At 45.4% G+C, this 14677-nt stretch overlaps 1 protein-coding gene across 47 annotated transcripts in view; it reads left to right on the top strand.

Moving 5' to 3' along the window:
• Positions 1-13242, top strand: part of SORBS1 (sorbin and SH3 domain containing 1) — a 231392-nt gene extending 218150 nt beyond the window's left edge. For 21 of the 47 annotated variants that reach the window (XM_088842186.1, XM_088842193.1, XM_088842175.1 and 18 more), the window contains 3 exons: positions 8298-8356; positions 11572-11684; positions 13042-13242. In XM_088842186.1, coding sequence (XP_088698312.1) covers positions 8298-8356; positions 11572-11684; positions 13042-13109 — 240 coding nt within the window. In that variant the 3' untranslated portion in view covers positions 13110-13242. Of the gene's footprint in view, positions 1-7533; positions 7594-8165; positions 8357-11571; positions 11685-13041 lie in introns of all 47 variants that reach the window. The other 26 variants (XM_088842154.1, XM_055425031.2, XM_088842160.1 and 23 more) reach the window with 2 other exon arrangements.
• Positions 13243-14677: the final 1435 nt, after the last annotated feature.

The following is a 14677-nucleotide window of genomic DNA, read 5'->3' as shown; positions in this document are numbered from 1 at the left end:
GCCTAGCTAAGCCCCAGGGGTAGGAATGTGAAAGGGCAGGTGAGTTCTGGCTTTGGTGGGGCTTCTGTGTCCGCAGGTGGGTAGAAGGGGCTGTGAGCAAAGCTTGGAGGGCTGCTTGGTGCACATATGGATGCTGGTCAGCACCTTTTCACAGAGTGCCTGGTCGTCCGCCACAGGTCCCGTGACCCTTGCTCACTGGTCATCTGCATTCCCTGCTTGGTTCTAGTCCCTGTTCGGCTGCTTTCTTTCTCCTGAGTCACCTGTCCAGCCCATCCCACCACCCCCAACTCTGCAGACGTGTGAGCACTTCCTTGTGAAAGGGTTTGACTTTTCACTCCTTTGTAGACTCCCAAGCTGATGTGACATTGGGTCGGTTGTGCGTGTTTTTAGCTAGGAGTTCTCTGAACAGCAGAAGGGGGTGAATGAGGGGCAAGCGGCGTTTAGGGGAAGCCAGGATCAGTGGGAAGAGTGCTGCATTCAAAGTTAGGGCTCCTGGGCTCTATCTCCTGCCTTGCCATGAGCCTGCTGTTTCTCTAGGTGAGTCACTTCCCTTCTCTGGCTTCACCATCCATAGACAAAAGATCCAGACAAAGCTGACTTCTTGTTAGTTTTTATAGTCTCTGATTAACTAAAAATCCTGTGTGAATTTCAGTTACAAGGAAAGAGAAGAAAAAATACAAAATTTTAAGGAGGGGGGTTTATAATAGACCTGTGGACCTTCATAGTGGAAAAATAAGTGTTTCCCTTTGTTTTTTGAGGGACAACTAATTCGACAAAAATATACAAAATGCCCAAGAGTTTGGAATTATTAACCAAGTTCTTGGGTTTTGTTGAGCATAATTTTGGCTAGGAAGATTTAGGACAATTGGTCAAGAAAGTGAAGGGGAAGATGGCCTTGGGATTCTCCAGCATTCATCAATATTTTCTGAGCCTTCCCCAAGAGAGAAGCACTATTCGCTGACTAGACTCCAGACTTGGTTGTTAGGAGCTTCTATAACTGGTGTAAGAGATCCTCATAGAATTTTTTTACTTTAAAAGAATCTTTAAAGTCACTCCAATGACTTGTAACGTTTTCTGGATCACAAAACTTTTGAGAATATGAGGTTAGCTGAGTCTGGGCCAGGGGTTTGGGAAAGAGGGTGGCACACACACAACTTTGCATAATTATAACAGTATAATCTGGGGGAATAATTTTTTAAATAAAAGTATTCAGGAAAGCTCTGTGTCCTCAAAGCATCTGAGAAGCACAAGAACAACACTACAGCCTTAGAGAAAGGAGAGTGGGAAGGGAAACAGGACAGGAAAATGTGTTTTGGTGAACTAGGAGGGAACAGCCCTTACCACATGGAAACTAGGTGAGTTCCCAGAACTAAGATAAGAAAAAAAGTGTAGGCCTGCCTTGAGCATAGAAATCAGAAATAAAAGGGAAAGCATGTGATACAACTTACAAGAATGAAAAGGAAATTTAAATGTTAAAACACCCACCTAATAAGGGGAAACATTTTCCTTTGACTCACTGAGAAGGGAAATCTCTAAATATACATGGAGAATTCAACAATGTATGGGTGGGGAGAGACGCTGGTTGCAGTTCTTATGAAAATCACCAGCAGCTATGTATACGCTCAATAGTCAAGGCCCAGGGAACTAAGACCTGAAGTTTCAGTATCCACCCCTCAAAGAGGTGTTAGGAGGGAAATGGAGGATTTCAGTAGAAACCCAGCTTACGCCAGCTACAGAGCACGGGGTGAGCTCAGGTGGCCTCTTGATAAGCACATCCATCCAGCTATATGGATATCTCCCTCCGGCAGAGCACAGCCCAGCAGATCAAGCGTGATGGGAAGCGTGGGACCTGGAGTCAGAGAGACCAGGGTCCAAATTCTGGCTCTTCACGTCCCAATTCAGACACACTGGGTCTTAGTTTTATAAGATGAGGTAAATATTGACCACTTTATTGAGTTATTATGAGGAGTTCATTTATTGAGTTTATTGAGTTAAATGAGGTTTTCTGGAGATGAATGCACCTAGCACAGAGCATGCAATTGAGACTCATTAAATATTGTTGTGTGATATCGAGGTAACAGGGAAAAGAAAAGTAGTTTATCCTCCTTACTCCTTTCACCTAAGAGAAGAAGATGGGGTTGGAGGAGAGAAGAAAGTAGAAGATGGAAGAATCCTTTTACTAGATTGTTGTTGGTATCGTTGTTTGGTTGCTCAGTCGTGTCTGACTCTGAGACCCCCTGGACTGCAGCATGCCAGGCTTCCCTGTCCTTTACTGTCTCCTGGAATTTGCTCTAACTTATATCCATTGAGTCAGTGATGCCATCCAACCGTCTCATCCTCTGTTGCCCCCTTCTCCTCTTGCCTTCAGTGTTTTCCAGCATCAGGGTCTTTTCCAATGAGTCGGCTCCTCACATCAGGTGACCAAAGTTTTAGAGCTTCAGCTTCAGCATCAGTCCTTCCAATGAATATTCAGGATTGATTTCCTTAAGGATTTGCTGGATTACTCACACAAACCCAGAGTTTAGAGAATTTAGAATTTGCATCCTGTAAATTAGTGCTTCTTTTTACTCTCTCACCTCGAGTACAAAGGCATTCTCTTGGAAAGTTTTGGTTTCTCCATACTTGGATACACATTTGGCATCAGTTGTCTCATTGTTTTAGGAAAGAAACAGACCCCACCACAGACTATATGAGAAGGTTAAGCATGTAGGTTTAGTGCTGTCATCATGTTCAGATTACATTAAAGATTGTCTGTGGACTGATCTGCAAGGAGATTGAGTCTAGGTGGTAAGCAGTTGAACTGATTGGTTATCATTTGTTTTGTTTTGTTTGTAGGCTGGGTTCGTTTTCTTAGTACACCCAAGAGAAGGGCTCAGTGGAGCCAGACTATTCTACAGACCTGCCAAGGTTTCCTAGAGCCAGGAGCCCAAATCATTCGGGTCTCCTGCCTCCTCTGGCAGAGTCTGCCTGTGGTCCTTCGAGAGCTGTGGCTCTTTCTCTGCCATCAGGGTAGCCCCTCAGCTCCCACAAAGCCAGAAGGGAACCCTCCGGACACCCCGGAGGCTGCAGTCAGAGCCACCCTCCACCCCGTCTCCAGTGAGCAGTGAGGAAGTGCTGCTCCTTCTAAACCAGGTCAGCCCGGTCCAGTCTGTGTTCTCAGTTCATGGGATGCACGGGCACTAATGACTACATGAGAAATTCAGAGCCAGGGGATATTTATGTAAATCATGTCCAAGCCTCTTATTTTACTGAGAACTTGAAATCCAAAGAAGTTAAGCATTTTGCTCAAGAGACAACGAATTAGTGTGACAGTCTGTACTGGAACCCTCTCTTCCAGTCCAGCGTCCCTTGGGAGGCCAGCGTTGGTCACCAGAGAGTTAGGGTCTGAGGAAAGGAGAAGGTTTGGAGCAGCTCACCATCTCTGAGACTCGTGACACTCCTAGACGGGCTCCAGGCCATGTGAAGGTGGGGCTTTTCTGTCCTGCCCACAGCTCCAGGACTTCCTGCTGGCCTCCAGCCTGTGGACATTTTATTTTGGGCTTCAAGGCTTTGGCAAACACCCAAAGCTGGAAGAGAATGCCTAGTAACTCATAGGAGCACCAGGTGTTTTTTTGTGGATCCAGAGGGATTAACAGCCCCCAGAGACCAGCGTCGGATTTCTGAGGGACTGCTCACCGTGAACTGGAGGTGGAAAGGCAGCAGGGCCACAGAGCAGGGACACACACAAGGTTGCTCTCTCGGAATAATGAGACACAAGTTCCATGCCAAGGGGGCCCAACTTGTGTGTGTCTGGGCAAATATGGAAGAAAAGCAGTTTCTGAATCAGTAGCTATCACCTGCTTACTGTTGATGGGGCTATGCAGGGTGCGCTGGGGTGGAGGGGTTTTTGGTTCCTTTTCTAAACATGTGAAAAACTAGGATGTATTTCCAAGAGTCTGAAATGTCCTTAGCATGAGATAATAGTCCTTTTATCCCTAGCCCTGGCTGAGATCGTGATTAGAACTTTGTCTGCTTTGGGGCTTAAAGAAGGGTGTACACTGAGACCCAGGAAGGGTTTAGAGCAGCACTGGCCAGCAGGAATATAACATGAGTCATGTATGTAATTTAAAATTTTCTGGTAGTGAAATGGAGTGAGTGAAATTAATTTTAGTAGTATATTTAACTTATTAACCCAACATATCTAAAATAGTATCATTTTAATATATAATCAGGATAATTGTTGAGATATTTTAAATTCTTTATACTAGTTTTGAAATAACTTTGTAAAAAAATTTGTAAAAAGTGTAAATAATTTCACACTTAACAGCACATTTCTTACTGGCCCCGTCTCAGTGTTGAATAGATATGTGAGGCTACTGGCTACCAGGTAGCGTAGTTTCAGAGGAAGAGATATATAAAGCTGTAGATGGTTAGAAAACAGGACCAGAGAGAGAAAAAAACATACACCTAGAGAGGGGAAAAAAAAAGTCTGAAGGTCAACAGCCTTCAGAATGAAGGGGAAGTCCCTATGGTGAATATCAGTGGTTTCCATCTCCAACAAGGATCCACATGCCATACCCACTCATCCCCCTCAAAAAACTGGTTTACATTTCAGCTCTATGAGATGTTTGGTTTAAATCTAAGGAATGCATTTCAAATAGGGAGAAACTGAATCTTAGCTAACAGGATAAATATTTACGTCACCTTCTTCCTTCATTTATTCCACAGACATTAAGTAGGGAACCAGTCACCTCTGAGGGAGGAGTTAAGTTTGTACTAGATGTTAAGTGTATCCAGATGTGAAGGCTGCAGTGATGATTATCCTCTGGTTTGGCTGTGACCTGAGTCCAAGGAGCATACTAGCTGGGTCAGGATCCCTTTTCAGTACTCTTGGATCCTTGAGTTAATGACTGGATGATATCATTACTGCACACTGCACCTTTTACACAAAGTATTCAAGAAAAGTTACAGAAGAGGGAGAAGCTGGGTGTTGCTATCATTCTTACCCCAGCCCTCCCATCACCAGCTAAGAGGGAGGTGGTGTATGGCGATTAGACCCTAGAGGTTCAGTACCCCATGGCTCTGGCACCTTGTGAAAATCTTCAGACTTCCCTGAGCCTTAAACTTTCCTCTTCTGCCCTCCCCAAGTCCAAGGGTGAGTATGAAAGTCAGGTTAGGTAATGGACCTCTATGTGCTTTGAAAGCAACTTTAAAAAAAAATTAAAAGATACTTTACAAAAGAAAGGGATAGTAAGCTATCAGGTTCTTCATAATATATCTGATTCACCAAACTTCTTTTAAATTAGAGTACAAAATACTTGCTGTGTGGTTGATCCCAGTCATTCCTTTGGAATTAAAACTGATGCTACAGAGCTTCGGTAAACTGGAGGTCATGTCAGTAGACAGTATTACACTTGACCTGAGGTTGGTAGGCTACCAGCTGGAGTTTGGATTTTTTTTTTTTATAAGAACTTTTATTTTCATGAGGTGTGATCCAGACCAACCAGTTTTAGCTCACTGTAGCTAAGGAACCTCAGTGTTAGACAAATGAAATGCTCCAGAGCCTTGCTCCCCAAAGTTGGTCTGTGGACCAGCAATATGGGCATCCCTACATAGAAATGAACACCCCAGACGCCTCAGACCAGAATCTGCATTTTAACAGGATCCCAGGTGACTGAAGCATGTCAGCGTTTGGGCGCAGTGCTCTACAGTTCCCCCCGTGGCAGCTGTCAACGCAACCTCAGCTTGAACAGCTGCTGGGACCGACAACCGCTTCCCCTCAAGGCAGCCCCTTCTATTGGACAGCTCTCACTTTTAGAAAGTTTGCCCTTCTGTCAAGTCAAAATCTGCCTGTAGAGATCACCCACTCAGGGATGCCACATAGAAGCCCACATAGTAGATGCTTGGGAGTGTCATTATTTTGTTATGCAGAAGCCTTGATCCAGAGGCTGGATGCGCACTGAGGTCAGCTCCCAGTCATCTGGCAAAGGCCGGCAGGTTCTGAGACATCTTCTAAGGAGCAAACCCCTTGCAGTTCTCTTTTTAATTGAGTTCTATCTTTTCTCTTAATCCTGCCAGAGACCAGGGAGGCTGGTTTAAGGGACCGAGGTTTGGAGGGGTTTGGAGAACTTGAAGCAGTTTTTCAAAGAACAAGAGTATGGAAGGGATGTCTGGAATGGAAGTTGGCCCTGCCAGGGCATGCAAGCAGATGGGACATTTACAGCAGAGGGGAATGGGAAGGGATGGGGAATGGGAAGGGATGGTGTGGTGGAGCAGTGTTAGCTCTTGCAGGCTGTGTGACATTGGGGAATGTGCTAAACCCCTCTGAGCATCAGCTTCTTAGGATTTAAAAGAAAATGGGATGATAAGCCTGTCTTGCCAGTCTCCAGGGTTTCTGTGAGACTTGCTGAATATAATATCCGTGGAGGCAATTAATAACGTGGGAAATGGTTCAAGGATGAAAGAGAAGGTCCAACGAGATAGTAGGTGAATCCAGAAGTCAGGGCTTCCGCTACCTTGCTGGATGAACTCAGGGCAAGTCCTCAGTGTCTCTGGGCCTTCCTGGAAAACAAATGGTCACACACTCAAGATCTGAATGCTCTTCTAGAAGGCCCTGGAGTTGCTGTGGCACGTCAGTATTATTGCACATAACCTGGAGGGTTTCTCCAAAGATGGCTCTTCAAATGTTCAATTAGGGAGACTTCTTAAGAGTTGGAATTGAATCCTCTCTGGGGTAAATAATTCCCAACACTCTTCCAGTGAAGGGCTGGCCAGCTCTACTGTAGGATTTTTACTTAAAAAGACAGGTCTGCTTGGCCTGATCGCACCTCATTTTCATGTCATCATGTGGTACCTGAGCTGGTGAGTCAAGAGTGATGGTTTCATTTCTACTAGTGTGTCAGGACACACGGTCCTGTTTCTGTAAGCAAGCCCTACTCTATGAGATATCGGAACTCATCTATTTCCTGCTTAGCTGGAAGGTATCATTTGCAGGTTTTTCCTGGGAGAACAGCCTTGTTTGATACACCACATACTACCAGGGAGTTTTTCAAAAGCGTTACTCTCTTGTTTGGTTTTTACAAGTGAAAGAAAAAGGCATACCTGATAGTTTTATGAGCCTGCTTTGCCAGAGGAGGCTCCCTGTCAACAAAATAACTGGAACGGGCTTTCAGTACATCAGTCCTCTCATAGATGCTTGCCAGCCAAGAGCGAGGGGACCGGAGTGCGTGCTCACAGAGGGACGTGGCTGTCCTTAAGGCAGCCCTTCTGTGTCTCTTCCCTGCCAGTCTGGAGTCCCTGTGTTCATTCTCACCTCACTGCAGCTCCCAACTGCCCATCTCATTGCCTGGATGCTTGCTTCTAACTCTGTACATTGCATTTTCTCCTCTGCACCCACCGTGTTGTCATGGAAACTCGGTGGCCATAGGCCACGAGTATCCGGTGTCATCGAGTGTGATGGTGTGGTATGTGTATTTGCTCACACTTTTATTTTTAATCCTTTTCAATGTGACATCTGCTAAAATGTCTCCCTTATAATTTGCTTGGTGATCACAGCCTTCTCATCATTCATTGAGAGCAGGACCTGATCTCACAGAATCTGAAAAGAGCTATGTGGTAAGATGCCTATTGAATACGACTGTAGCTTTTCTAAAGAGAATTCTGACATTTCTAGAATCTAGACTGGAGTAGACTGGTTGACTCACAGAGCCATTATTTTTAAGAATTTTCTGGCTATTGTAGTAGAGAGAGTGATGCTACCCCCTTCCCTCTCAAAAAAAGGCAGAGGAATTTAGAGACTATTTCTACTCTGCCTACCTGTGGGATTAATCTTTTAGTGCATGATTGGGGATACATTCTTGCATCTCTATCCTGAAATTATTCCATTTGTAGTGGTTACTCACTAATTACAGGCCTTTATGCTGCTGCCTTTTTAAATTTAATATTCATACTAAATCCCAAATTCTTCTGTATCTTACCTGTTTTTTCCATGCTTTCGCCTGGATCCCTCCTGCACTCCACTACTGGAATATCTATTTTTTTAAAACTGGATCTTCAACTCTGTTGTTTCCTTGGACTTATGTGCTTCGTCTGGAATGTTACATCTCTTCCTCTCTTTCTTTTTTTTTTTTTGTCCCCATGTTGACTGTTTTATGGGGGTTTCTGGATATCTCGGGGCCACCTCACAGGAAGCAGTTTGCAATGAGATCATAAACATTGCCGAAAAATCTGTTCATTACTGCAGCACTGTTTCTCATCCCCTTGACTTTCATCACAAGCTATCCCCTTCTGACAATAAATCATCTTTAATCATTTCTCAGCAACCTCAAGCCCAGCAGCGAAGAGTCGCCCCAGACAGGAGTCAAACCTCCCAGGATTTGTAAGTACACGTGGCGAACCTCGGTTCTTGCGTTGTCCGTAGTCTGTTGGCCTTAGGAAGTGGGTCGTTGACTGGCTGTGGGAGCAGCCATTTCGGGGAAATGAACCCATCGCTCCCAGCTTCTCTGAGGGCTTCTAGGTAAGGCTGTTTCCCAACAGCCAATGTGAAAACAGGTGGGGGGTGAATAAAGGCAGTCAGGGCCTCTACGCGGAGGGGAGAGGCGGTAAGGAAATGTAACTGCCATACAGGGCAGAGGGGAGCTGGGCTAACTGGTTTCATTCCTAGTGTTATGAATTCTCACAGCACTTCCCTCTGTATTCACAGAGGGAAGCAGTGTTAATCCTGACTGGAGATGAATGAATAGGGTTGATCCATTCATTAAAATAGGGGAGTATTGGGTATCTCCTATATTCCATGCACAAAGGAGTAAACTCCATCCATAGGGGAAGGGGATTTTGGAATAAGCATTGAAAGACAAGTTGGATTTAAGAGTTAGAGCAGAGGTAAAAGTCTTCCTAGCCGAGGAATCCAAATGTACAAAGATCCAGGGTAGGTGTTGTGTCTGGAGAACACCAAGAGACCCCTGTAGCCACAGGATACAGTTCAGGGAGGAAATGGAGATGAGGTTCAAGGGGCAGGTTGGGACCAGATTGTAGAAGCCAGAATGCAATAGAAATACATTTGGATGTTAGTTATATCCTCTCAGGAGCCAATGAAGGATTTTAAAATAAGGAACATACTTGGAGTTCCCTGGCTGTCCAGTGGTTAGGACTTGGTGCTTCCCTGCCAGGTCACTGGGTTCAATCCCTGGTCAGGGAACTAAGATCTCACAGGCTGTGCAGCATGACCAAAAAAAAAATGTGTGGAACATGTTGATTGGATTTCGTTTTGGGGAGATAACTTGGACAAAGAATGGAGGGTGGATTTCAGAGACAAAGGACAGAGATAGTGGTTTGGAGATATGAGTACAGCAAAAAAGTGGTGAGGGGCTGAGCTTGGACAGAGTGGGCACCTTGTGCATGGAAGTATACAAGATTCCCCAAGGAGACTGGGGTAAAGGGAGAAGAGAACTGAGGATGGATCCTTGGGGAACCAGCCTTTAAGGCCACAGAGTAGCAGCCAGCAAAGGAGACTGAGAAGGAGCAGCAAGAGACACAGGTGAGGGTTTAGGAGTGTTCATTGGTACTGAACAGAGGAAGAAGGGTGTGGTCAGGGGTGCCCCTGCTTCAGAGAGGCCGAGGAGGGTAAGAAATGAGAAACGTCCTCTAGGTTGCGAGTTGGAACAATCACTGGTGATCTCTGCAGTGACAGTGTTGGGTGCAGGCAGATGCTGTGTTAGAAAGGGGCTGATGAGTCAGTGTGATACTGAGTGGAAAGAGCTACGGGATGGGGGCTAGAGAGTCAGGGAGTAGCCCAGGACAGGGGAGGTGTTTTCAGGATGCAGAGGCTCAAGCACTTAAGGAGGAGTTGACAGAATCAAAGATGTAAGAGAGAAGATGTAAGTCAAGGAAATAGCCCAGGGGAGGTAGCTTAGCCTGGCCAGGAGCGGGGACCCTTCCTTACACATGGAAACAGGGGCAGGAGGGAAGGAGAGTTAAAGTTCTGCTCAGAGTCAGGCACCGGAATTGGCAGAGGAAGTGAGGGAAGGACGCTATAGAACTGTGTCCCTGTTAGCATGAGGCCCGTCCAAAATCAGAGCCCACTAGGGACCCAAGCAGCAAGGTCACGGGACTGTGTGCAGCCAGTGTCCGCTGTCTGGGGTGAGAGCAGAGAGGCAGGTAACAGGACTAAGCTCATGAAAATGAGGCAGGCAGGAAGTCACCGCAACGGTGAAGGGGCTGAGGCGCCGTCAGGAACCCAGTCTGGGTGAGACAGCAGGCAAACACAGAAACACCAGAATTATTCAGTTACCAAATGGAAGTTCATCAATGTCGCTTCTTCCTCAGTAGGGACCTTACTTCTTGCAGACAGATCCATCTACAAAGTCTTAGAATATCTGGATAAATAAGGAAAGTTAAATTGCCCCTTTGGCTTGCTAGCAGAGGACAATGAACCTCCTGTTTCTGGAAACTGATTCCGCTTATTTCTGATCCCTCTAATCCACACCCTGGAATTCACTGACCTCCACTGAAAGTGGTAGAGGATTGGCTCATTTGGAAAGTTTTGCCTGCTACTGTTATGTTTCAAAGTATCAAGTAAACAGAATTGTGAACTGATAGGTGCTTCTTAGTGAAAGTGTGGTAGTCATTCAGTCGTGTATGACTCTTTGCAACCCCATGGATTGTAGACAAGAGGACATGGCTCCTCTGTCTATGGAATTCTCCAGGCAAGAATACTGGAGTGGGTTACCATTCCCTTCTACAGGGGAACTTCCTGACCTACAGGGGATCGAACCCACATCTCTTGCACTTCCTGTATTGCAGGAGGATTCTTTACCATCTGAGCCACCAGGGAAGTCCCAATAGTTGCTTCTTAAGTATTTGTCAAAAGAATAAATGAAAACAAGGCTTTATTTGTTGCCAAAGCAGGTATCGATTTCATAAGTAGTCTAGCTTTGTCTAGAACCTGTCAGAACAGCACAGACCACATTCCCTTAGGCCAGCTAGCAAGTAAATAAAAATTTTAACCCCAAACATGACTGGGATACATATGCCTTCAGGAGTTTTAGAAAAATGGCATCCACATTTCAAAGCAATTAATAAAATATGTGTTGGCATGTAAAGAAACTCAAGGTAGTATTGCTAAACAGTGTGGTAACTGAGATATACTTTTAGAAATTATATATATACACATGACAGTTGCTTCATGCTCTCCAGTGTATGTGACCAGGATATAATGTCTGTCCCTGGACCTAAGTAACTTCTGATTATCCTTGACAATCTACACATATTATCTTGTGTTATGAATTTGATTAACTTTCAAGGGGGAGCATCTAGATTAAAAAGCTTGGCTAAAGTACCAGATGAAACTAAACGAAAGCATCAATCATGACTTGCTTCTCAGATTCTCCATCCCTCTGAATCTTAATTTACTTGTCACATGTTGAATGGATCTCCCCCAATGCTAAGTTATTAGAGAGTCAATAAAATACTTTTATCCCCACTGATGAGTAGGAAACACTACCCACATGTTGATTTAATTGAAACAGGTTTTAAAACCTTATTTAATGCCATCAGCATTTGAGTCACTTACTAATCATTTTTTTGAACTTACAGATTTAGCTACCAAGCATTGTATAGCTATATACCACAGAATGATGATGAATTGGAACTCCGAGATGGAGATATTGTTGATGTCATGGAAAAATGTGATGATGGGTGGTTTGTTGGTAAGTGATATCGTCCTTTTCTTATCTGTTGTGTACTGAGGGAAAAACTCGGAGTGACGAGTCACAAAAAGAATACTGTTCTCTGCAGAGAAAGAGAGCCGTCTCAGTTCCTATACCACCGTCAGGAATGCTGGGCCACCCAGGATAGATTTGTTCTCAAATCAGTGTGGATGACAGTAACTGTGAACCTGAAGACCAAATATGCCAACATCTCCTGCACAGAAGGGCAGTTGCCAGTTGCATTGACTGAGTTCTATTTGTATTTTTTGGGGGGGTAGGGGGTGGGGGCACTGCCTGGCTTGTGGGATCTTAGTTCCCAGACCAGGGCTTGAACCTGGACCCCAGCAATGAAAGAGCTGAACCCTAACCTCTGGACTGCCAGGGAATTCACTGTTTCTGTTTCTATTGTGCATCTGTCTGTCCTACATTTGGAAATTTTAATTTTTAAAACTCCTGTGGAACAACACAAGAACATGTGCGTGTAGATTTCTGCCACGAAGTGCAAGCATATATGTAGAAAGTCCGAAGACCTCATTTACTCCAGGCTTCTAATAACTTTAACCAAAGCAATACCTGATGAGATTAAAGGAGTCACCTTTATAGGATAGAGCAGAGAAAGATCAGAATTTGAGATTCTGTGACAAAACGGATGCTTAATAATACTTTCTTACTGAAGTTCTTTCAACAAACAGCCTGTAAGACAAAAATAGTCCTCTTTTCACAGATGGGGCTTCCCTGGTGGCTCAGAGGTTAAAGCGTCTGCCTCCAATGTGGGAGACCCGGGTTCGGTCCCTGGGTCGGGAAGATCCCCTGGAGAAGGAAACGGTAACCCACTCCAGTATTCTTACCTGGAGAATCCCATGGACGGAGAAGCCTGGTAGGCTACAGTCCATGGGGTCGCAAAGAGTCGGACACGACTGAGCGACGGAACAGAACAGAACAGGCCCAGGCTTGGGAGAGAAATTTCCTTTCCCTGTGCAATCATATCCAGAGGACTTTCAGAAATGCCACAGTTTAGAAAGTCTAAATCCCCCTAACCGTGGTGTGTTGGATAGCTGTGTTCATTCTTCCGTAAAAGAGAAGCACTGGAAAGAGCCATGGACTGGGAGTCTGAAGACCTGGGTTTAAAGTCTGCCTCTCTGAGTTTGGGCTTCCTCATCTCAAAAAAATGGGAGTGTTAAATAAATGTCTTGCTTATCACCCAGCCATTCTGCAGCCTAAACGAGATAAGATAGGGCAAAGTGATTTGGAAACCATATGCCCTTCTACAAGCTTTGGGATTGTTATCAAAGACTCTCTCTGAACTCAGTTCTGAGTCAGTCTTCTCATTGTGTCTGTGTTATTTTGTTTTTAATAGGTACTTCAAGAAGGACAAGGCAGTTTGGTACTTTCCCAGGCAACTATGTAAAGCCTTTGTATCTATAAGAAGACTGAAAACCACACAGATGATTTTTATTGGAGGATGAAGCTTAATTCATGAATTGGTCTCTTTATTTAAATGTTGAGTCAGTAGGAAAACTAATGCAGTGGATAAAGAAGCAAAAGAGAGGACAGAGAAGTGTTGTATTTAAAACCTGAGCCTGTCGAAGCTTACTGCGTGTATCTGACAGGGCTGAACCGTGCAAAAAAGGAATGAGGCAAGTTGGTATTTACTTAGCTGCTTCTGGGAGCCACGCCAGCCCTGCCTCCTCTTCCCAGCTTGGGTAACCTGACCGGCAGCACGGTCCCAGAGCAGTTAAGCCAGAACTGCGCCTTGCTGCTTCAGGCTTGACCAGCTTTGGCTCAAAAGGGTCGTTTAGCCTGCAGGTGCCCTCGGAGCACCAGGCAGATCCCCAGCCATCCTCCAAGGCTCCGTACAGACTCCCCCAGTTGCCCTGGAGCCTCCTGGTCCCCTAACATTGATACAGATCAGTTGGGGCCACCAAGGCAATCTCTAAACAGTGGTGGAGACCCCAAACAACCCAAGGTCAAGTCCCCCACTGGAGGTAGGTGGGAAAGTAGAGGTCAACGTAGGCGCCCCATGCACTCAGCATGCATGCAGCGTTACCATTGCCGCCCCTGGTGTTCAGACAGAAAAGCACACAAGGCTTGCCCCCAGAGCAGAGTGGTCAGGCAGATAGTTCAGTTTGTATTTCTAGGTAATTAAGGCGAGAAGCCTGTAGCTCTTGAGGTCCCCTGCCATATGGCTCTTTCCATATCACTGGCTTTTATAAGCAGTCACTTTCAGGGAAGCATAGTGTCATTTGCAGAATGCTGTTGCTACCCTTGCTTTTCTGGATCGTTTTAGGCCAGGACAGTTGGGGGTTGATAGGCGTATTCTTAGAGAGAATGAGGGATGGTGTTCAGTGACTCAGTGTAATACACACTGATGTATACTGGATGCCTGGGGCCACCAATGAGCAAGGCGTGCTCCAGGCCTTAGAAAGGGTTCACCACGTCTCCATTTTCACCATGTCTCCCCCTAGGAGCCCACGGACCACTCAGAATGTAGGAATCCAGGGTTATGAATCCTGACACACCCTGTGAGGCTTCTCTTTAGAAGGTGCAGCTGCAGTGGCCCTACATTTGAGGCTGTAATTCTGCTACTTCCAGGAGGCCCGTCTTTTGTAGGGGGGCCAGAGCCAAGGAGGGAGGCCTCTGTGATGCCTGGGGTGTACAGTCACAACTTTATCCAATTCAAGGATGTTTATCAACCTCTGTTAGACACCTTGGAGAGATAAAGATAGAAATGACCCATTTTCCTGCCTGCTGGGAACTCAGAGGTGATTGGAGAGACAGACACACAAAAGTACTGAATCAAGAGAGACTGTGATACGTGCTAAGAAGGGTGTGAGAGGAAGAGATGAATTTTCCCTGTAGGGATCCTAGAAAGCATTGTCATATTTCTCTCTCCATTAGCTCACTTTTGAACAACTAGGATGCTGGAAGAACCTTTGTCCGAGGGTAGTCTGTGGCTGGAAATGTTTAGACCTGCTTCCAGGGTCTTCCAACTC

Source organism: Moschus berezovskii, chromosome 12, assembly GCF_049115385.1.
Source record: "Moschus berezovskii isolate FMDL1 chromosome 12, NW_MosBer_1.0, whole genome shotgun sequence".
In the NCBI taxonomy this organism is placed as follows: Eukaryota; Metazoa; Chordata; class Mammalia; order Artiodactyla; family Moschidae; genus Moschus; species Moschus berezovskii.
This window is presented reverse-complemented; position numbering and strand designations above follow the sequence as displayed.